General features: G+C 37.3%; 1 protein-coding gene across 2 annotated transcripts in view; it reads right to left on the reverse strand.

Annotated features, from left to right (window-relative positions):
- Positions 1–9,572: 9,572 nt before the first annotated feature.
- Positions 9,573–26,225, reverse strand: part of ATF2 (activating transcription factor 2) — a 116,186-nt gene continuing 99,533 nt past the window's right edge. For both annotated transcript variants that reach the window (XM_006866660.1, XM_006866661.1), the window contains 2 exons: positions 13,664–13,769; positions 9,573–10,147 (listed from right to left, as the gene is read on the reverse strand). In XM_006866660.1, coding sequence (XP_006866722.1) covers positions 9,921–10,147; positions 13,664–13,769 — 333 coding nt within the window. In that variant the 3' untranslated portion in view covers positions 9,573–9,920. The remainder of the gene's footprint in view (positions 10,148–13,663; positions 13,770–26,225) is intronic.

Consider the following 26,225-nt stretch of genomic DNA (forward strand, 5'->3'; position numbering starts at 1 on the left):
AAAAAAAAGGTTTTCTTGTTAAATGAAATTTACAGGGGGCTGTGGGGAAGGGAATTATTCACGGACTTCTGGTATGGTGCTGTAGGATCAGCACTGGATTGTGAACCACAGGTTGATAGTTCAAACCCACCAGCTGCCCCTTGGAAACCCTATACAGGGTTGCTAAGAGTTGGAACCAACTCAACAGCACTTAACAACAACAAGAGAGTAGATACATGTTAACACGTGTGATGGGGCAGGCAATATAAGACTAGAAGGAGATTGGCAGAGGAAGATGAAGGTAGCAGGAGACACAGGGAGGAGTGCAAGAGTTAATTAAAGTGGATAGAGGTAAATACTGTTAACTGTTGGTACGTGGAAGGGATTGCAATCATTGTAACAAAGCAAAGTATAGGATTTGCTGAATGTAAAACTGGTGATCTGTTTTATAAACCTCAACTCAATTCACAACGTAAACTAGAAAAAATTGAGTCTTCTGACTTTGTTTCCTTTATTATTCTACTAATTCTATTGCTTATAAAACATCCCTTTTGCTCCTACTGGTCCTTCTTCCTACTTCCAGTTACAACCCATGCCTGAATTACTACAATTTCTTAGCTACATTCTGTGTGGACCATACTACTGTCTGTTTCTTATGTCCCTTGTCTGAAAACAGCCAATCGTTTGCTATGGCTACTAGTCTAAATTGACTTCAAGGCCTTCTATACTATAGATCTGCTCTATCTCTGCAACCTTATTTCTAACTCCTAACAGGCTGCTCCTGTTTCCCCGACTAGCCTATGAACATAACACATTTGCTTATATAATCTCTGGCCTTTTCCTTTGTTTTCTTTTTATCCAAATCCCACTCATAATTTAAGGTGCAGCTCAAATCTAACATGGTTTATTTCCTTCTTTTCTGAATTTATGAAACCCATTGTACAAATATGACCCATCATTATTTAATGTCAGAGTTGTAATAAGTATGTTGTTTTATCAAATGGATGTGACTTGAAGGTAGGATGTTGGTCTTTAAATCCCTTGTAGTTCCTAAGTTATATAAACCTGGGGACAAAGTAGGTGGTTAATAGGTACTTTCTGACCAATTTATTTTCTTTCAAGTTCTGTCATTTAGTGGTAATACTCATAAGCACATTCACTAGTAAGAGAAATAAAAGAAACAGATTATTTTTTTTTACTTTGTTAGAAATTCTGGTAAAAGGGCTATTGGGGGAAAATTTTAATCAAGAGGCTAAAATATTTTTAAATGATAAATTAATTATGCATGCTATGCACTCCTTTCTAAAAAGTTATAATAGATACACATATATCTTTTATTTATATTCATCATCAAAAAGAACACTTTGAGATCTAGCCTGAAATACAATGCTTTCTGTGATAGGACAATATCCATAGGCCTAGAAGGAAGACTGGAGTCCTGGTGTGGCGCTGTAGGATAATGCCCTGGATTGCAAGGTTAGTTTGATCCACAAGTTTGGAGGTTCAAACTCACCAGCCACTCCTTGGAAACCCTATACAGGATTGCTGACTGGATGGCACTTAACATCAACAACAAAGAAGGAAGGCAAATTAAGTTAATGTGAACATTATTCAAATTTATGCAACAACCATTAAAGTCAATGATGAAAAAAAGACTTTTACCAACTTCTTCAGTTGAAATTGATTAAACATGTAATAATTAATGTTTTGATGTATTGATAATTATCAACATATTGATAATTATTTGGTGATTGGAGTGTGAAAGCTGGAAACAAAAAGGAAGGATCTGTAATTAGAAAATATGACTTTGGTGATAGAAACTTCCCTGAAGATCACTTGATAAAATTTTGCAAGACTATTTTTACTCATTGTAAATATCTTTTTTCAACAACATCCATGGCAACTATACACATGGACCTTGCCAGATGGAAACAGAGGAATAAAAACAATTACATCTGTGAAAAGAGACAGTAAAGAAATTCAGTAACAGACAAAACAAGATGAGAGGTCAGCTGTGAAACAGACCATCAATTTTGCTTATGTGCTAGTTCAGACTGAAGCTGAAGAAAATTAAGATAAATTAATAAGAGCCAAAATTTGACCGTGAGTACATCCCACCTGCATTTAGAGGCCATCTCAAGAACGGATTTGATGTATCTGAGGAGTTGTAGGATGACATCCTGAACATCATGCATGAAGAAAGCAAAAGGTCTTGAAAAAGACAGCAAGGAAACAAAAGATCAAAGTGTCAGAAGAGACTCTGAAACCTGTTCTTGAATGTAGAGAGTCTAAAGTGACTGGGAGGAATGATAAAGTAAAAAAAGCTGAAGAAACTTTCAAAATGCAGTTTGAGGAGATGAAATACAACATTGTGATGAACTGTGCAAAGTCTTGGATTTAGAAAACCAACGGTGAAGACGTCACTCAGCATTTCTCAAGTTGAAAGAACTGAAGAAAGCAATTCAAGTCTTGACTTGAAATATTGAAAGATTCTTTGGACAAACTATTAAACTATGCAGACAGCATTAGAAGATGAAAGGAATACATACAGTCACTGTGCAAACAAGAATTGATCAACATTCAACCGTTTCAAAAGGTAGCAGATGATCAAGAACTGATGATGGTATAAGAGGAAGACGTCTAAGCTGCACTGAAGGCAATAGAGGAATCCAAGACTCCAGTAACTGACCGAATACCAATGGAAATGTTGCAACAAACTGAAACAATTAAAATTTTGCTAAAGATTAATTAGAAAATGGTTGCAGTAGTACATTGACAGGGAACTGCCAGAGATTCAAGGCAGATTCAAAAGAGGAAATGGAATGAGAGATATCACTGCTAATGTCAGATGATTTTGGCTCAAAGTAAAGGATACCAGAAAGATGTTTATTGACTTTGTAAAGGAATTCAACTGTTTGGCTCATAACACACTATGGATAAAATTGTGAAGAATGGGAATTCCAAAACACTTACTTGTACTCATGTGGAACCTGTCCATAGACCAAGAGGCAGTTGTTTGAACAGAACAAGAGGATAATGTATGATTTAGAATGAGGAAAGATGTGTGTCAGGGTTGTCTCGTTTCACCATCTTTATTCAATCTGTATGCTGAGCAAAGAATCTGAGAAGCTGGGCTAAATTTAGAAGAATGTGGCATCAGCACTGGAGGAAGACTCATTAACAACCTGCAATATGCAGATGACACAATCTTACTTATTGAAAGTGAAGAGGACTTGAAGCACTTAATGATGATGATCAAAGACTTACCTCCAATATGGATTATACCAGAATCCTGGTGTGGCGCTGTGGGCTAATGCGTCAGTCTGTAAAATTGTTTGAACTGTAAGGTCGGTGGTTCAAGCTCACCAGCTTTTCTCCTTGGAAACCCGATACAGGGTCGCTATGGGTTCAAATCGACTCGATGGCACTTAACAACAATGGATTACACCTCAATGTAAAGAAAACAAAAATCTTTACAACTGGACCAATAAACAATATCACGATAAATGGAGAAAAGATCCAAGTTGTCAGGATTTCATTTTACTCAGATCCAGTCAATGCTCATGAAAGCAGCAGTTAAGATAGCCAATGATATACTATAAAATCTCTGCACAAGACCTCTTATTGGGTTTAAGAACAAAGATGTCACTCTGAAGACTAAGGTGCGTCAGGCCCAAGCCATGGTATTTTCAATCACCTCATATATATGTGAAGCTGGACAATGAATAAGGAAGACAGGAGAGTTGATGCCTTTGAATTATGGTGTAGTTGGCAAAGGATATTGAATATACCCTGGATTTCCAGAAGAACAAATCTATTTTGGAAGAAGTGCAGCCAGAATACTCCTTAGGATCAAGGAGGGAGGTGACCAGTTCCTGGAGAAAGACATGTTTGATAAAGTAGAGGGTTAGTGAAAAAGAAGACCCTCAATGAGATGGATTGGCTGCAACAATGGGCTCAAACTTAACAATAGTGAGGATGATGCAGGGTGAGGCAATGTTTTGTTCTGTTGTGGATACAGTCAATGAGTTGGAACCAACTCAGTGGCATCTAACAACTTACATAAATGGTTAGTTGTTGTGCCGTCCAGTCGGTTGACTCAGCGACTCTGCACAGGGTTTCTGAGCTGGTGGGTTTGAACTGCTGACCTTGGGCTTTGCAGTCCAGTGCTGATCCTACAGCACCAAATCAGGAGTCCTAGAACTATTTCTTTAGACAGGCCTATAGTCTTGATATTGTGAGATTTTTCCTTTCTTTTTTAACACAGGAAGATGCTTCTAGGACCTTAATACTTTGCCTCTATGAATACCCAAGTCTAAATCTATAATATTGATAATCTAGAAAGGCCAGTAGTTTTTTTGATCATGTGAAAAAAAATAGAAAAAGTTAATTTATATTTATTAAAAGTATAAATATATTTCCATAACTGTAGCAACTAAAAGTTTAATAATTTCAATTGCTTCAATAGTATTTTTCTGTGGTAAGGATAATCTAAAAATGTTATTTCAAGATTTATTCTAAATGTATTTCAGAATTCATTGATTTTTCTCTGTGTTCTGTATTTTATGAGTGTATCTATGTGTGAAAGATAAAAGTCTAAGAGTAACTGGGATTCTCCCGACTTTATCTATCATCATAAATATGTTATGTTCATATGGGCAACAAACTTGATAGTCTTATAGATGTAGAATTAACAAGTGTATCTAACGGTAAGTACATGACATAGGTGGAGTCACTTCTGACTCATACAAGAGGTTCTTGTGCTCTGAAAGGAGTCAAATCAAACATGAGTTTGATCCTGTAATATACCATTCATTTTGTTAAACCTTAAAATTTATTATGAGCCCAGGTGGCACAGTGATGGAACACTTGCCTGCTGCTGATGGGAAGGTTGGCAGTTTGAACTCACGAGCCTGTCTGTAGGAAAGCTCTGACAGTTGGCTTCTATAGATTACAACCTTCGGAAGCCATGGGGCAAGTTCTGCTCTTGTCCTACAGGTTCAATACGAGTTACAGAAATGCAGCCATCAACGTATCTTCATGAAAACTCTTGTCTAATGGCATATAAATGATGTGGTGAAGACCATTTGATAGAATGTGCACCTCAAAATAAAAATTTTAAAAGACTGTGATTCTGTGTCTTTTCAGATTGGCTATGTCTGAAATGTCACTCCCTGAACACTCCAGCTGAATTTCTTTATTTAGCACTTACTTCTTCTAACATAATATTCAATTTACTTATTGGTACTAATTGTGTTTTCAAACCCACATTAGAATGTAAATTCCTGGTAGGCAGGAATTTTAACTTTGGCCATTGGTGTAGTACCAAGTGCCTAGAATACCACCTGTTGTGTGCCATCAAGTTGATTCGGACTCATAACTACACTACAAGATTGAGTACAGGTGCCCCATAGGATTCCCAAGATTGCAATCATTGTGCCAAGTCCTGGTGTGGCACGCTAAGATAATGCACTGGACTGTAAGGTTGTTTGAACCACAAAGTTGGCGGTTCAAGCTCACCAGCCTTTCCTCAGAACCCCTACACGGGGTCGCTATGAGTTGGAATCAACTCGATGGCACTTAAGAACAACAATCATAGTGTGGTGCTGCAGGTTGATGCGCTGGACTGCAAGGTTGGTCTGAACCACAAGGTGGGCAGTTCAATCTCAACAGCCACTCCCTGAAAACTCTATACATGGTCACTATGAATTGGAACCAACTTGATGGCACTTAACAAGGTACCAGACAAGGAACCCTGATGGTGCAATGGTTAAGCACTCAGCTGCTAACCAGAAAGATAGTGTGAACCTACCAGCAGCTCTATGGGAGTAAAGAGCCACTGTCTGCTCTCAGATCGATTGTTGTTGTTCAGTGTCACCTAGTCTATTCCAACTCCTGGCAATCCTGTACAGTTTCCGAGGAGTGGCTGGTGAACTCGAACCACCACTGACTTTCTGGTACAAACCGACCTTTCAGTCCAGTGTCTTAACCCACAGCACCACACCAGGTCTCCCTGTACTTAATTGCACTCAAAATAATTCACTGAATAAAATTAAGTGGTAGGGCATGAGGTCAGGATGGGTTGGGGGTGGGGTATGCAGATTGTCTAGGACCTTGTAGAACACAGTATGAACTCATTCTGCAAGCTTAGTTTGTTTTGAAACTTTTTATTGTGAATTGAGTGAAGGTTTACAGAGCAAATCATCAGTTTTATATTCAACAAATCTTAATTTCTTCTCAATGATTGCAATCCCCTCCATGTAACAACGGAACAACTGCTATTCCATTTTCTCCTAGTGGTTATTTCCATTCCACCCTCCTTCCCAACCCTTCTGAACTGTGTACTTAGGTAAATGTGGCCCTTTTGAGCTAGAATGATTGGCCATTCCATGGTGAGTATACATTACTAGTGTTGCTGTTCCCCCTCTACACCTGTCTACTACTGCTTGGCTAAAAATTGGACCAGAAGGGTGAGCTCTAGTCCAGATCTGAAGGATGGCCAAGGGCCATACATAGTCTTGGGTTCCTCCAGCCTCTTTCTGACCAGTAAGCCTTTTTTTTTTTTTTTTTTGTAAGTTTTGTTCCACATTTTATCCCACTCTATCTGGTACTTTCTAACATGATCCCTTTCAGAGCAGCTTGTCTCAGAGTTGCGGTGACTGATGGTCACATGTTCCATTGGAGTAGCTGATTCCAAGCATCTTCAGTTCTCATCACTCTTCTTTTTTCCACAAATGGAGAGACCAATAGTTGCACCTTAGATGGCCACTCATGAGCTTTAGGTGCACCTTAGATGGCCACTCATGAGCTTTAAGATTCCAATAAGCTGACACAGTTTTAAAGCAACATTTGGCTACTGTGTTGAGATGGGATGTGTCGCAGGAAAAGGTGGAAGCAAGAAAACAGTAACAGGGTAGCTGTAGTAATCTGGGTTAGGAATACCAAGGGGTTTAACTAAAATTACTCTGAAGGTATAGCAAACATGATTTCCTGTCAGGTTGGATGCGAGGTGTGAGAGAATGAGAGGAATCGAGGATGACTACAAGTATTTCTAGGGTAAGCGAATGCAAGAAATGAACTGTAATCAATGGAGAAATGAGACTGTGGGAGGTGTATGTTTGAGGGCTGGGAGGAGATAAGTTACATTTTGGATATGTTATGATGAACATGCTCTGTTAGGTAGCCAAGAAGAGACACCCAAAGTAAATGGATCTAAGGCTAAAGTTTGGGAAATTTTCCAGGCAGAGGACATAAATTAGGTTCACTGCATAATGACGGGGATTAAAGGGGATGCACAGAAATGGACCCAGGCCTGAGAACCCCAACACTACATTTTATCACAGAAAGAGAACAAACCTCAGGGAACAGAACAAAACCCACCACAATGGATTCGATTCAGAAGCATAGTGAGGATCCTGTATAAGGCTTCCAAAGCTTGTAAATCTTTATAGGAGCAGAAAGCCTCATCTTTTTTCTGAGGAGGGGCTGGTGGATTTGAACTGCCAACTCTGTGGTTAGCAGTCCAGTACTTACTTTATAGCTTGATAAACTTATGAAAGACAGGCAAGAACAAGCAAATTATGAACATAATTTAAAGATAGAATTTATTCTCTGATGGTTTACTCATGCAAACTGCACATAGAGAAAATAGTACAGTTTGTGTAACATTGCAAATAGAAGGACTCAAAATGCTAGGTACAGAAGTAGTATGACATCTTGAAAGTCAAAATGGAGTTTGTGTTTGTACAACTAATAATGGAGTTTTATTTGCTGAATACAGATTGGTTTACAAAGAAAGTTTCGCTCACCTTAGTAAGCTCATTAACCGTTTACATGACTTCTTACATCTATGTAGTTTTATTTTACAGTTGCAAGAATTCTGTTACCAAAGAACTTTAACTTGTTGCATAAATAATATGATGAAAGAAATATGCACTGAAAGACTTAGGAGAGTGAACTGAGGCTTGTCCTAACTCATCAAAACTACAGTAAAAATAGCTTTCCTCCAGAATTCCTATTTTGTGCCTTTGAGATCAACTCCCTAGCAAAAATGTGGCAAAATCATGATTAGAAATGGGTTACCTTAAAATGATAAAATCAGTTAAAAATAATAAAATTTAGAAATAGAATTATCGACTAAAAAGTCTCTCATTTTTAAATAAGCCAAACAATAAAATTTCTATTATCCTCATACATAAAAGTCTTGAAATGTCATTTGTATAATTAGAATGTTTCCCAGATTGGAACTTAGGCAGGTGGGATATTTCCTTGAATTATCAAGGATATTTCATACAGGCTTTTAAAATGTCAGTCTCATTAGGAGATGGCACTGAGACTTTAGCAAATAGTGTAGTATGGATGCAGAACAAACTACACAACTTACTATAAATGCATTACAGATATTTACATACTGGAATCCTGCTAGAATGCCAGAAGTTGCTACTGGGTAGGACTCGTAACTATTTTACAACATTTTCATACACACATCTACTACATTTTTAATTTTTTAAAACAATTTAGTCTATTTTAAAATATTGTACTGCATTTTGAACATAACTGCAGAATAAAAATTGATAATGGCACGTTAGAAAACTCAGTATCCCACAGATGACTGGATAATGAGAGAAATGTACCTACAATCATCTCATCAGGAACAAACTACACCATGGAATGTCAGTTATCCAAGCCTGCACAGAAATGACATTTTAAACTGCAGTCATCTATTGGCCAGCATCACACTGAAGGCATCGTTAGACATTCAAGCCAAGACTGCTGGCATAAACTACTGAAGGACACACATAGCTCATCCGCACACACACACTCGTACACGTCCACACACAGACACTCATTCTTGCGTCTCACATTATAATTACATTGTTCTAAAGATAGATACTGATTTTTTTTTTTCCACGAGAAACGTTATCAAAATTTGCTACTAAAAGATGACAATGCTCTCACAAGAATCAGAACAAGTTAGCTCACGACACGACAACGGGGGAAACAGTCTTAAATTCTTTAAGTAGTAATTTCAGGCTTTCCTGGCAATCATACCATACTTGATTATGCATAAACTTCTCAGTTTGTAATCTGAAATCTAAAAAAAACAAAAAATCTAATTTAAAAAATTATTAGACACTGGGAAACCTTATATTGTACATGAAATAATTTCGTAGTTTTTCAGCCTCAAAACTTAGGGTAAATACTGAATTTAAGACTTGAAAAATAAAGTCATATTTGAAATGATGAAGGATTGCAAAATTCATGTCCATTTAAAATCTTACAAAAAGAAAACACTATTACTAATGACCTTGATCTGGTGTAAGAATGTGCACATAAGCACTGTATGTCTTTACTCTATTTTCAGTCACTGAAAAAACGTGTTCCCCAACAGTCTTCCTTTTGCATAATGTGCAAAATAAAAGGCAAAAAGATTAAAAGCAAATTTCTATCTTTCTCTTGCCTAGTGCTTTATGACCTTGTTAACATTACAAAGTCACTAGGGACTATGCAGAACTTTGGTATAAATGATCGAACAATACTAGCATCACAGTTGAGGGAGGTGGTCAAAAGAAATGGAAGTGGGAAGAGAGATTCAGTAACACCCCCATTTATTAAAATGCCACCAAATTAAAAGTGAAACAAACCACAATGAATTATAATACAATTTACACATTGAGCACAGAAAAATTAATAAATCTAACAATATTTATAAAAAAAAGCAAAACCAGTCTTTTTCCAGAGACTAAAATTAAAAATCTGTTGTTCAGTCTGAGCATCAACTCAGTTGCTACATCAACTTTAGAGCCGAATTTAATTTCAAGTAAAAAAAAAAAAATTTTTTTTACAAGCACAGATTTCACATAAATGGAAACTGGTCTTTCTTTGATTTCCCTTCGAAGTCACCAATGAGAATCTAAAGCGGATGCGCTGAAGTTTTCTAATCAGCTTCCTGAGGGCTGGGACTGGGAAGGAGGAGCCAGGACAAGCTGTGAAAGCGCAGGCTCTGTACTCTGGTCCGCCATCTGGGTGAGAACTGAAGTTGCCACAGCTTCTGCCTTGGATGTTGAACTGACCCCATTAGATGTGCTGACAGAACTATGCTGGATAGCTTCAGCATGTGGACTACTCGGCACAGAAAGGTCTTCGGAACTGTCATCTTTATCAGCAGCTGAGTGGGGAAAAAAAGAAACAATGACTCGTTTTCTTAAATAAAGTATTGGCGAGAACCTATCAGCAGATTAGTCCATTTCCAGAGAATAAAGTTAGAAGGTATTTTATGAAATATTATTTAGGTAAGTCAGTATGGCATTAATTGAATAATTTGAAAAGGTGACCAGAAGTCATGAAGTATGCAATTTAACTTGCAACAAGTCAAATGAGGGTACACAGTTGTGAGGTCTGGTATCTCACAAAGTAGACCTGAAGAAATAGTTGCTAAATGATGATAAGAAAGGAAGAGGTTTGGGATTTAGAGACAGCCTCTTATAATCAGATACTTATCAAGTTCTTGTAACATTTAGGTAAACCAATGCATCTAACAAAACTAGTTCTGTTTGCCTAGATGTCACGCTTATTGAAAGACAAAAAAATTTATAACTACATGCATCAAAGAAATGGAATCTTATACACAAATGATATTTGAAAATGATTCCCTCTGCAGTCTCCAGAACTATATTTATTCTGGCTGACTCTCCTATTGCAGCGATGGATGATTACAACACCTGATTCCAATGACGCAGACGCAGGAGAATAAGCAGTATTCAGAAATGAAATGCCACCAGCTGTTAGAGTTGCTTGAATTAATTGGGATTCGAATAAAAAATCCATATAAAACTCTAGATACTGCAGCTGAAAACATATTCAAGAAAGGGCATTCTAAATATTTATGAAAATAAATCTAATCTTTTTTATGCCTGAACAACAAATCTCCTACATCTTTCTGATTTTAGCAAAATGGAATCCAATTTCAGTTAGTGGAAAATCCAGTATTACACCACAGACACACACATTTCACAGCATATATAAGCGATGAAGCACAATGATAATATGCGCACTAGGAAGCAAGAGAATACTGGCAACACAGATGCTTCCTGGGAGTTCTTCCTGTACACCAAAGGGGGTTACCCTCCTGACATTGTCTCCTCTGCTGTTTTACCATAGAGGTCTGTCTGTATCACGAATACAGCTGAGTTTAACTTTTGAACTTTCTAAAAACAGTACCACACTGGATGTATGTATTCTTTTTGCACCTTGCCTTTTTTTTTCACTTGGCATTAAAAATAAGTTTTATTTAGTGTTTCAAAGTGACAAAAAACAGGCTTTTTATCAAACCTGAAAATGCACCTACATCTGTTTACTGCTAACCAGATGCTCATTTTGAAAGTCAATCAGCCTAACTAAGACTGTGGCGCCGATGAAAAGGACTCATCCTGTGGCCTTTAATGTAGGTGACGGAGGCGGAGAAGACAGCTTGGGAGAGTTTTCTGAAATACAGTCGTTCTTATAGAATTTTGACACATTTGTCTCAAATCCATGGACTTTTGAAAAGTAGATTATTAAAAATACATTGGTGAACTACAATCTATCTTCTCTATAAACTACCATTGGATATATGAAAAACCACACACTCCTGGATAAAAACTTATCCTCAAGACACAATTTAAAAGTCATAATTCATAATCTGTTTGAAATTACATAAAGTAGAAACAATACTTCTCTGATGGATGTTAAAAATATTTACAATTGAATTATTTCAATAGACCATACAATAGTTAAATGTTCAAAGAAAAAACTAGTAAGGACAGTTTAACTGGAGGAAAAACCATGAGCCCTGTGGTGAACAACTACTCTTCAGCAGCACAAATAGACAACTAGGTTCCAGGTGTACACTAGCCATCAAAAACCAAGTGGTGCACGTGTGACAAGTGGTGTAAGGAGTTATGCATACAAGGCAGCGCCTCAAAATGAAGCCAGACCTTACAAAGAAGAATAGCTTATCCATAGAATTTCAGAATTTTCCTTTTGAATGATCAAAATTCAAGTAAGCTTTCCCATTTAGGAAAATTATGTATGCATAATGCTAACCTCAGTAGCTTCTACAGGAAATTAAGTTGTTATGTCAGATGGGAGTCATAATGACCTCTTCCCTGCAGCAATCATTGTTAATATAAACCCCAAACATATTTCTATATGGCTCCAATTTTCTCCAAAATGGGTCTTACCAGCCTGTCAAAATGACTAGATATCAAAGGGCTGAGTAAGATTTATATGCTCAAAACTGACAAAAATCAGTGTGCTAAATATATATAGCAGTAGAGAGTTGCCAAATCTCCTGAATCTTTTAAATTAAAAAATATTGCCCTTTCTGATGAAACTGCTTATAATGACTACAAGTAAAGATGGTGGCCATTAAGTTTTATGGTGAGCACCTGAGGAACTGTTCGCAGCCAATACAAAATGTTTCTTTCTTTTGAATTACTGACACTGGCAAATTAAAATGAAGTGGATACATATGGTTGAAACAATCTTCACATTTACAAATATCCTGAAATATCACTAAATCATAAAAATGAAGGCTGTGGGTTATATATTATGAATGTTGCCTAATGCATTCCCAGCTCTGTTATTTGTTACAAATTTGTGTACCATGGACAAAATTGGCCATTTATTCAAGAAAAACAGCTGGTTCGAACATTGTGCATCTTATAAAAAAAGAAGAACATTACAAGAAAGGAAAGTACAATTAACCTTTAAAATGCTGAAAACAGAAGTATCTCATTTTGGGGAAAATATTTACAAGGAAACTTTACAAGCAGATAATTTAAATAAAGATCTGTTAGAATTCTTATAAGGCTAAACAACGATGGCTCAAAACAATAAAAACATTGCACAATGCTGGTATTATCAAAGAACAAGAGAAAAGTGATACTGTAAATGTATACTATATATCCGTAAGTGAAGACAACTGACTTAAAAAAAAAAAAAAACTAAAATCTTTTCTTACTACGTACTACAAGGAGGCTGAAAAGGAACCAATGGTTTCACTGTCAATCTAAGATAAGGTGGTACACTGAGACACACAAAACACCATCATGCTTATGGTACATTTAAAATGATTAGTTCACTTTTTCTGTTAACTTTATAGTGTTGTTGTTGTTAAGTGCCATCAAGTTGGTTCCGGCCCATAGCGACCCTGTACAGGGTTTCTGAGGAGCGGCTGGTGAGCTTGAACCACTCACTGACCTTGTGGTTCAAACCAACTCTGCAATCCAGTGCATTAACCCACAGTGTCCAGGAAATAGAAGCTCTGGTAGCGTAGTGGGTCATGAGTTGGTTGCAAACTGCAAGGTCAGCAATTCAAATCTACCAGCTGCTCCACAGGAGTAAGATAAGGCTTTCTGCTCTCGTCAAGATTTACAGCCTCAGAAACCCTATATAAGGTTGCTATGACATGAGTCAAAACTGACTCAACACACAACCACCACTACTAATGTCTAGAATAAAACAGCTACAAGTAAGAATACTGTTTTATGTTTCTCCTGTTTCTTTATAACCTTGCAGAAATTCTGATACTGAATCTTATATGTGAGAACCACAGCCTCCATTTCTGAATGGCAGCTTGGTTCTCTCTGATGGTACTGCACTGATGCAGCCTAATAGCTATAGGAAATGGACCATTACTCACTAGGGTAGCCAGATTTCTTCTGCATGGCGGTTACAGGGCAATCTTTATGAGCCAGAAGAAGCTGTTTCAGCTGTGCCACTTCATTTCTCAGCAGGGTGACTTCACTCTGGAGAAGAAACAACTCATGTACCTTACAGCAGCACCACACTAAACATATTTTTTACTGTTTAAAAAAAGCAATGATCAAGATATGAAAATTGGACATCTTCAACAACATCAAGGAATAAAGAAAATAGATGGCTTAATGATGTTTAATCAGTACATTTTGGTCTTTATAGTTGAAGCATTTATTCTAAAATTGGCAACTTTATATAGAAATTTTAAATAAAAATGTAGAGACCACAAATGGTTTCTACATTATCATTTGCCTTGGGCCTTCTTATGTATTATGGGACACCTGTTGAAGGTGTTTTTAGTTTAGAAAACTAAAATATGCTCTCATGACTACTTGGAAAATTAGAAATACCAAGTGAGTCAAGTTGAATTTTCACCAACACCACTCACTTGAAAATAAAACATTCACCATGGAAATCAATAAAGTCAGTTTTCAGTTTCCTAGAAACTGGGAAAAGTTCCAAAGTGAGAACCATAATAACCCAAGAATCACCAACATCTGGAATACACTGCAAGGTACTATGGTGGACATTAGAGTCAATGATGGCTTAGCTGTCTTTGATCCAGGTAATCTGTATACATCGAAACTGAAATCTGGTAAGACAATGGTGATTTATCCTACTCCTAATGACAGAATGAACCTTTGTTTGGGATGCATTCATCTGATAAACTCTATTAAAGTTTCAAATTGACTAAGTACAACTAATTCCCAAATCTAAAAAACAAATATAAACTAATGACTACTAACAACTCAAGCATTAGAAATAATATACATTTACGAAATTGATAATGTAAAAGTAAATGAGACAATAAAGGAAATAAGTGCATGAATCAAATCGTTCTTCATATTCCAATAAAAACTAAGCATACTGTATTTTACTACAGAACGACGATGAATGCTTATTAACAACTCTGAACCTGGTGTGGTGCTGCAGTGTAAGCACTAGACAGCTAATTGCAAGATCAGTGGTTCAAACCCACCAGATGCTCCTCGAAAACCCTATACTAGGGTCTCTGAGTCAGAACCAACTAGACAGCACTTAATAATAATAAGTCAAAACAGTGATTCCAAGTAGGTCTGTTAAATGTAAGGCAGAAAGGCCAGCTCAGAAAGTTAGGGTTAACTATTCTGGGGGACTTTAAAGGGGAAATCTGGATAGGTTTTCTCAAAGAACAGACGACCATCATGGGTGCTTATCAGGAAGAAGTTTTATGGAAATTGAAAACTGCATTGGTGAGAAAAAGTCAGGAAAGCTGTTCCCAGGAATGTTTTTCCATCACAGTAATACACACACCTGCTCATTCCTGGAGGGGAGCAAAGGTTGTCATATGAGAACTTCACTGGGAAACCTTCCATCTACCAGACAGTCCTGATCTTGCCCCTACAGACTTCTTTTCATTCCCCAAATCCAGAAAACATCTAAAGGGAATATGATTTAAGTCCCTCAAGGATGCCCAAACTGTCATTTGGACACAGTGTAAACTGAAGAGCACAGAATTCTTCAGGGAAGGGTCGAGAAAACAAAACGCCACCTCTAGAAGTGTACAGATCTAGCTGAATTACATGTCAAAAACAATAGCTTCACATTTTGAAATGATAAAGGTTTCCATGATTTTATTGCAGTACTTTTTTACTTACCCTTGTTAAAGAATATACAATGTATATCATTTCAATGATACACATTGAAATCCTCTCTTTAAAATAAGCAGATTTGACACTGTTAAAAAGAAAATCAGTGTCTACATCTCTAACTTAACAGTTAGTGGTGTTATGAGTATTCACCTAATTATACTACCTGATTCATTAACAAACATATGTGGTATCACTAACTAATCATGGGTAATGACTGAAAAGGTAAGGCATTTGATTTTTTCTTTTTAAAAAATATTAATTTATTTAAAGTAGAAGTTTACACAGAGAATTAGGTTCCCATCTAACAATTTCTACACAAGTTATTCAGTGATATTTGTTACATTTTCACAATGTGTCAACATTCTCATTTGATCTGTTCTGGTTGTTCCATTTCTGGTCCTCTAGATTCCCTGCCTTACCGTTTCTTCTTTGTTTTAGAGTAATTTTTGACAATTTGGTGTCATGTAAATGACTTTTTAAAGGAGCTTATTACTCAATTATGGTGATAGTCTTTATTTCATGAGCTCATCTGTCATTTTAGCTAAAAGGTGAGCTCATGAGATAATTTCATATTAAGGTATTTCATAATACTCTTATTTCATAAGAGCATTTCAGGGTGACAGTGTTGGGGAGTACTTTAGTCTCAACTGGCCCAGAAATTCTGGACTTTTTAAGAATTTCTGTTCCATTCCACATTTTCTCTTGTTATATCAGGATCCATTTATTGTAGAATACACTTGATTCTTGATATAATTGATCTTAAGCGTGTGTTAACTGGATTTTAACTGAAGTAATACTTAACAGAGCAAACAATTGAAAAGACCAAAAAGAATTAAAACCTGAAACTTCACATATTTTAGATAAACAGAATTCACATACATTTAATAGACTCATCAAGTATGTTATAAATTATATTGATCCAAAATTCATAACCAATTTCCCACCTGCAACTTTTAAATTACAGATGTGGTATGTAAAGAAACAAACAACAACAAAATTCAAGGTATGCGTAATAAAAATTCAGTCCAGTGTTTTTCACCATCCTGATCTAAAATGGTTCACAATGGCTATGGGTTTTCCTAATGATGATCCTGAAGCTACTTCTGGATAAAAGGTTAAAATATAGTTTGTATTATTACTACATTCTAATATTTTATTTCTTTAAAAGCTAATACAGACAGTAGACTGAAAGACACAAATGGGATCCAGCTACCGTTAAGGAGCATGGACTGGGAGAAAAACTTCAAAGCAAACAGAGCAAGGGGCCAGAACAGAAATGAGAGTGGACAAAGCCATGAAACAAATGGATTTAGTTGTCCTGCATTACCACAGTTGGTGGGCTATAGGTCGTCGAGGTAGTTCTGACTCACAGCAACCTTTTATAGGGATTCTGAGGCTATAAATCTTCACGGGAGCAGAAAGCCTCATCTTTCTCCAGCATAAGTTTATGTGTATGTTAGTGGCCAAGATCAGATCAAGTTGTTGTTAGGTGCCATCGAGTCAGTACCAACTCATAGTGACCCTCTGCACAACAGAACGAAAACACTGAACGGTCCTGGGACAACCTCACAATTGTTGCCACTTTGCCAATCCATCTCGTTGGGGGTCTTCCTCTTTTTCTCTGACCCTCCACCTTACCAAACATGATATCCTGCTTCAGAGAGTGGTCCCTCCTGAAAATATGTCCAAAGTATGAGAGACCAAGTTTGGCCATCCTGGCCTTCAAGGAACACTCTGGCTGTACTTCTACCAACACAGATCTGTTGGTTCTTTTGGTAGCCCATGGCACTTTCAATATTCTTCTCCAACCCCATAACGCAAATGCATCAATTCTTCTACAGTCTTCATTATTCACTGTCCAACTTTGCATGCATCTGAGGTTATTGAAAATACCGAGGCTTGGGTCAGGCACATCTTAGTCCTCAAGCTGACATCTCTGCTCTTCAACACTTTAAAAAAGTCTTGTGCAGCAGATTTGCCTAATGCAATACACCGTTTTGATTTCTTGATTGCTGCTTCCAAGGGTGTTGATGGTTGATCCAAGAAGAATGAAGTCCTTGACAACTTCAATCTTCTCTCCATTGGTAAGAATATTGTTTATTGGTCCAGTGGTAGGATTTTTGTTTTCTTTGCATTGAGATGCAATCCATACCAAAGACTGTAGCCTTTGATCTTCATCAGTAAGTATTTTCAGTCATCTTCACTTTCAGCAAGCAAGGTTGTATTATCTGCATATAACAGGTAGTTAATGAGTCTCCCTTCAATCCTGATGCCAAGTTTTTCTTCATATAACCCAGATTCACGGATTGTTTGCTCAACATACAGGCTGAATAAGTATGGTGAAAAAATACAACCCTTTCACACACCTTTCTTAACATCATTAGCCAAAACAAGGCCAAGGGCAGATTGAAGAACAGACCAATTGCTCATAGACAAATTCAGACTGAAGCTGAAGAAAATGAAAACAAGTCTACAAGAGCCAAAACATGACCTTGGATATATCCCACTCAAATTTAGATATCATCTGAAGAACAGATTTGATACATTAAACACTACAGACTGAAGACCAGAGGAGTTGTGGGATGACATCAAGAACATTATACAATACACACCTTGGAAAAACAGGGCTCTAGTATACAGGGATTAAGGCATGGTTTGAATGTGTAAAAGAGGGGAAATAATGTTAAGATGCTTGGCTGTTTTTTGAATCTTGGTTTTCCTTGCCTACCATGGTAAAATAGACACTTGAAGAGGAGGAGAGAAAGGAGTAGCCAGAAACATCACCATAGAAAGCCTGGGGCTAGAACTTGACCAGGGAAGGAGGCTTCCTGCGGAGCCTTTGCACTGTATAAGACCATTGCTGAATCTTGATCCCCATCCAGAATCTTCTGAGATGGGAAATTTCCACTTGAAAGGACAAGCAGACCAGCTTGAATTGGCTAGAAGAATAGAAGATACTTCTTGAAAGAAAGACCAGCAGGAAAAATACAAAACAATAATGGCAGCCTAATTGACTACTACTAAAACAAGCAAGTTGTTTGCCTGGGAGCCATCAAGGCAAGTGGTCAGGTCCCCTCAGGACAAACCCCCTTCCAAAACTAAGACTCAAGGGGAATACACGAGCAGGCATGTGGCCTTGCTGCTGACCATGTTGGTCATCGATAAGGGGAAGTGGGGGAAAAACAGCAATGAAGTTGTGAGCTAAGTCTGACCACATTCAATAGTCTCCTGTCAACCTGGCTGACACTTGGTTGGCCAGCAGTATGGCAAGACCTGGGGACTCCTGGGCCCAGAGACAATGACATGGCCATAGACTAGAGTGGAGAGTGGAGCATCCAGCAGATACAAAGTGAGGGCACATGCACAAGAACACCCATGTTTGCAGACAGTACCCACTTGAACTGGCTTCAATGGCTGTATGATCAGAATTCAACCAGAAGAAAGAAGAGGAAAAAAAAAGAGCAATCTGCTACAATTTGATGAACTTGACCTATACTTTTGGATGTAGTAGCTTAATGAACAAATCTTTACAGTGAGGATCATTCCCATTTCCTCGGTACACAGGGTTGACAGGGATGGGCAACTTAGACATTGGCTACCAAAATGGGGGGTGGGGACTCTAAAGGTAAGAAGTGATTGGCTTACCAACTTTCAAGAGGGAACGTAGTTCCAAAGCATGTGGGGAAAGGTAGAATCTCTACTGAGTGGTTTCCAACTTGTCTGTACAGGACCGAGAAGGGGATAAGACTCTTGTGGTGCAATAGTGAATAACTGCTATCAGGACTGACTATGAGTGTTGGAAATGTAAATGTAGATGTTTTGTAACAAAAGGAGGGGGTGGTTGATTTTGCAGTAGAGGAATGGAGGTCCCTGGGACTATCAAGGGAGAAGGGTGGAGTGTGGGACCCTATCCAGAGAAGCAGTGATGCCAGAAATGGAGACAGAGATGATGACATGGAGAGATGGAGCGGCTGGGGACTCTGGACTCAGGGAAGGAGAAGGGCTGTGTGCTGACGGCTGGGGGGGTGGACTTGCGGGGTGCACCCTTTGGTTGTTTGATGATGCATGGAGGGGATTGTAATCATTGCAATTAAACAAAATACAACAGGATGAATATAAAACTAATGTTCCCCCATGGAAACTATCACTCAATTCACACTAAAAATTAAAACAAACAAACAAAAAATCATACAAGAAGAAAGCAAAAAAGTCATTAAGAAGACAAGAAAGAAGGAAAAAGATCAAAATGGATGTCAGAAGGACACTGAAACTTGCTTTCCAGTGTAGAGATGCTAAAGCAAATGGAAGAAATGAGGAGGTCCAAGAACTGAACAGAAAATTTCAAAGTTCAGCTCGAAAAGACAAAGGCAAATATTACAACAAAATGTGCAAAGATCTGGAGTCAGAAAACCAAAAAGGAGGAAGACGCTCAGCATTTCTCAAACTGGGGGAACTGAAGAAAATATTCAAGCTTTCTTGAAGGATTCTCTGGGCAAATTATTAAATGATGCAGAAAGTATCAAAAGAAGATGGAACGAATGCGCAGAGTCACTGTACCAAAAGGAAATGGTTGATATTCAACATTTCAAGAGGTAGCATATGGTCACGAGCCAATAATACTGAAGGAAGAAACAGCTGCAAGCATACATTGACAGAAAACTTCCAGAGGCTCAAGCCGGATTCAGAAGAGGACATAGAACAAAGGTTATCACTGCTGATGTCTGAAAGATCTTGGCTGAAAGCAGAGAATACCAGAAAGATGTTTACCTGTGCTTTACTGACTTTGCAAGGCTTTCGATTGTGTGGCTCATGACAAGCTATGGACAACATTGCAAAGTATGAGTATTCTGAACACTTGATTGTACTCATGAGGAATCTGTACATGGACCAAGAGGCAGTTGTTTGAACAGAACATGGAAACAATGAATGGCTTAAAATTAAGAGAGGTTATGCAACAGGGTTGTATTCTTTCAGATCAATAGAGGCTGGAAATCAGAGATGTATGCTGGTAAAGGTTTATATAACCAAATTAGGCAGAAGATAAAAGTAGCAAGTTTCTATTATTTCCAACAGATGTAGTAAAATTCAATGAATCAATCTAAACACTCAAGAATTACATATGGTAATTCTTGAGTGTTTAGATTGATTCATTGAATTTTACTACATAATAGTCTTTTACCCAGGAGTCCTAGGGTATGGCGCTGTGGTATAATGCACTGGATTGCAAAGTCAGTTTGAACTGCAAGGTCGGTAGTTGAAGCTCACCAGCTGCTCTTTGAAAACTCTATACAGGGTCACTATGGGTCAGAACAAACTTGACAGCACTTAGCAACAACAAAAACATACCCATATATAAAGAGTCCTAGTGTGGCACCTGAGGATAAGCACTGGATTACAAAGTTGGTTTGAACTGCAAAGTCAGCATTGCAAACTCACTTAACTGCTATTTGGAACCCCTAAACAGGGTCACTGCTTTGAGTTGGAACCGACTCAACAGCACTTAACAATAACAAAACACCTATGTATGATGCTCTGGTATGGTTTTGTAGGATAAGCACTGGACTGTTAATAATAAGGTTCACAGTTCAAACCCACCACTGGCTCCTTGAAAACACTATACAGGGTTGTTATGAGTTGGAATCGACTGGACAGCACTTAACAATAATACCATATTTATATAAAAGAGTTCAAAGTAAAAGATAGGCATTGACTATATTAATGCTTAGATAATATGATTATTTATATATAATCATGATTTTAACTCTAAAATTTCCCTATAAAGAAAAATCTCAAGAGTAGTAGAAAGGGTTAGTATGCAAACACAACTATAACAAGAAGAATCCTGAAGTTATCATTTGCAGAGACCTTAGAATGGAAAAAGAGAAAGCTATAACCTACATAACTTAGTAATATGGATAAGAAGAGTGCATAAAGGGGAGCACAGTGGCTCCATACGATAAACACTGGTCTGCAAACCACAAGGTCCGTGGTCTGAGCTCACCAGCTGCTCCTTGGGAAAGATGAGGCTGTCTGCTTCAGCAGAGATTTTTTGAAGTCTCAGAAACTACACAGGGCTGCTGAGTTGGAACCAACTTGAAGGCACTTAACAACACAGTGAATAAACGAAAAGAGTTGGAGGAAAGTTGGGAGACAAGACCATGTCCATTACATATCAGGAACATTTTATCTAAATGAAATCGTAACAGTGATATTAATGGCTGGCATGAAATTTTTGTAGGACAGATTTTTGGTAGATAAAGCAATTATTATTAGAATTAATGAATCTCTCCATTGGAAACGAGAAGTATGTCTGGAGATGAGAAAATTGAAGAGAGTTTAGATGCTTTTGACTGCCATGATATTTCACATTTAAAAATGAATGTAAAGAATGTAAAAATAACTCTTACAATTAAAAAAACTAAATGAGTTAAATCTGCATTATAACACAGAAGATTTGGGAATGAAAGAAACCTTAGCACACCGGTAATTGTTTTCTTTTTATTTAGTCAGTATCTTAATAGATTTATAATTTGGAAATTATTTCTCTGTCTCCATTTATAGGTGGGACCTACTGAAAGTGGAGTCCTGGTGTGGTACGGTGGTATGGTTAATGCGATGGACTGCAAGGTTGTCTTGAACAGCAAAGTTGGTCAAGCTCACCAGCCGCTCCTCGGAAACCCTATACAGACAGGGTCGCTGTGAGTTGGTACCAACTTGATGGCACTTAACTGAAAGAGGGAAGTCTGTTTACATTTGTCTACTGAAAGTATGCAACAAATGGGGCACAGCAATGCTCCCAGCGTCTGTTTTAACAAGAACCAGTCATCTACTTGTAACACTAACTACAGACTGACATATGCATCTCATTCTTAATTTTTACTTTATAATGTTGTTGTTGTCAAGTGATGTCGAGTGGTTCTGACTCACTATAGTGACCCTGTAAAGAGTTTTCATGAAGTGGCTGGTGAGGTTTGAACGACCACCTTGTGGTCTAGCACATTATCCTGCAGTACCACAGATGCGTAAAACTCTATGTATTTTTATAACACTATGTTGCTGTTGTTGTTAATGTTGTTGTTATCAAGTTGATTCTGATTCATAGCGACCACGTATAGAGTTTCTGAAGAGTGGCTGATGGGTTTGAACCACTGATCTTGTAGTTAATAGTCAAATGTTTATCCTACAGCGATACATGAGGACTCCATCTAGATACACACAAACTAAAAAAACAAAACACATACACATGACACACACGTAAAACCATCCTGCTATGCCAAAGTTCTGAAGGAAATAAAGTTAGACCACCAACAGATTTATCATTAAATGAAAAGTGAAATGTTTATGCCATTACTATTTAATCTGTGGTATTTCCGATGACAGTTTAAATTGAATTCAGTTTCCAAACTATTCTGATAGTATCATCTTCTATTTTAGTAGTAGATATGCAGAATATATTAATTACATTCCTGGATCATTTTGAAGATCAAGTGAAATGGGATACAAAAGTTCTAATCAAGTGTGATCAATTATTATTATTTTTGGTCAAATATATTTGGGAAGATGAAACTGATGCTGAAAAAAATTATTCTGATCTAAAATAAAATGTAAATTATTTTGGCTTTACCATTGTTTCACTCTATTAATATGGCTACTCAAAGGTTAACTATACGCTGTTGCTGTTGTTAGATGCTGTCCAATCAGTCCCCAATTTATGGCGATACCATGATCAAACTGCTGTGAGCCATACTTTTCACTTGCTGACTTTTGGAAGGTGTTCTCTCTTACAAGCAAGTGTCTTGATCTGGAAACTCACCTGAAAGCTGGTGAGCAAAACGAGAACCCCCACCGACAGATGAATAATGGCTATGTGTGAGGCGCATTGGGTTGCCTACAAAGTACACAAGAATTCTACCAATGACCCACCAACGATCCACCAACAACTGCCCTCTAACTACATACACTAGACCACATAATATTCCCACAATGTTTATCTGAAATATATGAGCCTGATGAAATCACGTCAGAATAATCAATTGATTAATTTCATTTGGATTGAATGGATTGAAGACCAGGTATTTCATTAATTTATGGTCTTTGAATTCTAATTCAGCCACTACCTGCAAAATTAAAGAAATAATACTGAACAGTTTCTTCTTTGGGGAATTTTTCATTGTTACAGATATGAACTTTTTGTATTTAGTCTTCATAAAAGTCAATGATTATCAACATTCCCACCATACAGGCCTACAGATTTATCATGGAAGCAAAATGTTATACTTAAGGACAAAAATAGTTAAAAATTTTATATCTACAATAATAGGGGAAAAAAGATAACAAGGTCTGTAAAAGAGGTAAGCAATATTTAAAAAATATTTTGCAAAATGAGTGGGCATGACCCTATTCCTACTCTAAGACACAAATGGTTTGTTTTATGTCTGTCTTCTCGGATAGGCCACCTAATTCTAAAAGGTCTTTTTCATGATCATATCCCATGTCTATTATGTGCTTTGTGCACAATAGATACACAATGACAGAATGAAGAACAAATAACTAGCATTTGCAAGGTAATGTTACAACACACTTTTCTATATGCACTCTCATTTACTTGGTATTGGAATTTATTCCATTAGCTTGATCAGTGGGGAAGTAAAGGCTCAGAAAAATTTCTAGCAATCACAAGTTAAAAAGTTCTAGGTCTCAAACCCAGGATAAAATGCACAAGAAGAGGTAGCATTACCTTCTCCCCTACCCCCTCGAGAATACAATGAAAACTCTGGGGGGGAAAAAAAAGGAAGATGGTTACATCAGAATACATCTGTTTCAGGTATTAAAACAAACAAGTACTTTATGGCATCTTCCAATTGTTGCTATGCTTTCCCATTTCAAGTGATAAATACTGAAACAAAATCTTGCTTAGCTACCAACAACAGAAGATTTGTTCCCATCCCCTGTAAGTCAATGGTTCAACTCACAAAACCTTCTCCACATCATTAACTTACAAGTAAAAAATCCTTTCATAGCCAGCTATCAAAGTATGCTTCTATAAATTTACCGAGTTTCTACTCATACAGATCTTTACAATACCTGAGATTTAAAAGCAAACCCACAATAAATTTTCTAAGTTTTATCCACAGAGTGGCTATTAAGGAACTACTGGTGTGACACCACAGGAAAAGCACTTGACCTCAAAGTTAGTTTGAACTGCAAGGGCAGTAGTTCAAACTCACCAGCCACTCCTGGGAAACCCTATATAAGGTTGCTATTAGTCAGAATTGACTAGACGGCACTTAACAACAACTGTTAATAAAGTAACAAAGTGAAGAGTCTGTCTTTTGTTCATAAAAGAAACATGCTAAAACAATCAATTGACAAGCCCAAAATGAAAAGCATGACGGAGTGATAAACAGGTTAAAACCGTTTCCAGTAAAACAAATAACAAAACTAGACACCAATTTAAAAATATAGTTATTTATGATTTGTTGTTATTTAGTGCTGTTGAGTCAGTTCTGACTCATAGAGAACCTGTCTGAAGCTGTAAATCTTTGGCAGGAGCAGAAAGTGTCATCTTTCTCCTGAGGAACGGCTGGTGGGCTTAAGCCACCAACCTTGTGGTTAGTATTCCAGTTCTTATCCTACAGAGCTACAGCACTAATAGTGACTAACAACATCCAAGTCTTGGCTTGCTGATGCTGCCATGTACTGTCATTTTAGTTCTGACTCATAGCAACCTTGCACAGAGTATGTGAGGCTGTCAATCTTTATGAGCGAAGAAAGCTTCATTCTCCTGCGGAGTGGCTGAATAGATTTGAACTGCTTATCCTGCGATTAGCAGTATAACACGTAAGCCACTATGCTTCAATTCTTGGTCTAGGTTACCATATATGTAACTAATACAATTTGATGAAAAGATAACCTTTCTTAGCAATGATTTTAGAAAAGTTGCAACAATGAATAGAGCAGTAAAAATTAGTAACATCCTTAAAATATGATAGTCACACATCAAAACTTATTCTTTTATTGTGCATAATATGTAAGTAACTATGGTTCATTACTGCACATTACACTGATGGGCTATGCCTGTAAAATATGTGAGTATTATTAAGAATTGCAGACTGATGAATGTTTTCACATAAAGCAGTTTAATTATTTCTTTGACATTCAATTTTCTTTACAAGTTATTCTATCCTTCAGTTAATGGCTTTGCTACTGGCAGACCAAAGGAAATTTTTTGTCTGAATCCACTATTAGAATGTTGACTCTTCACATTCTGAAAACCAAAATCTGTCACATACTTCTTAAATACTATTTTAATTTTATATGAAAAACAACTAAAAAACAACAAAAAGGAAAAATCATAGATCCATTAGAAAGAAGAGAAAAATCCTAACTTTCTTTTCTAACCATCCCTGCACCATTGTTTACATGGCTTTTCCCCAAGTTAATACATTCATACGGAAATTCTTTTTTGTTCTTTGTGGAAGTACTTTAAAGTTAAGTCTGTGATATCATATTATTTGGTCTCCTCGTATTTCGGTTGGATCGTGGCTTTGAGGCGGGTTGACCAATTTAGAGACCCACAAGCACAGCTCAAAGCGTCTCATTACAACCCTGTCGCCCCTGCTGCACTTCTGCCTCTTGAATGAAGTGACAGCTGAGGACGGAAATCCCACCTTTGAGCCGGATTTAAGGGTCGTAGCACAAGGAGATTCGTATTTAACAGCGACCACACAACCGCCACTCGTCTGTCTGTCGTGCTGTGGTGGTTTGAATTGCTGTGATTCTGAGGGCTATGTCACCGGTATTTTAAATAACCAG

Source organism: Chrysochloris asiatica, unplaced genomic scaffold (genome assembly GCF_000296735.1).
Source record: "Chrysochloris asiatica unplaced genomic scaffold, ChrAsi1.0 scaffold00094, whole genome shotgun sequence".
Classification (NCBI taxonomy): Eukaryota; Metazoa; Chordata; class Mammalia; order Afrosoricida; family Chrysochloridae; genus Chrysochloris; species Chrysochloris asiatica.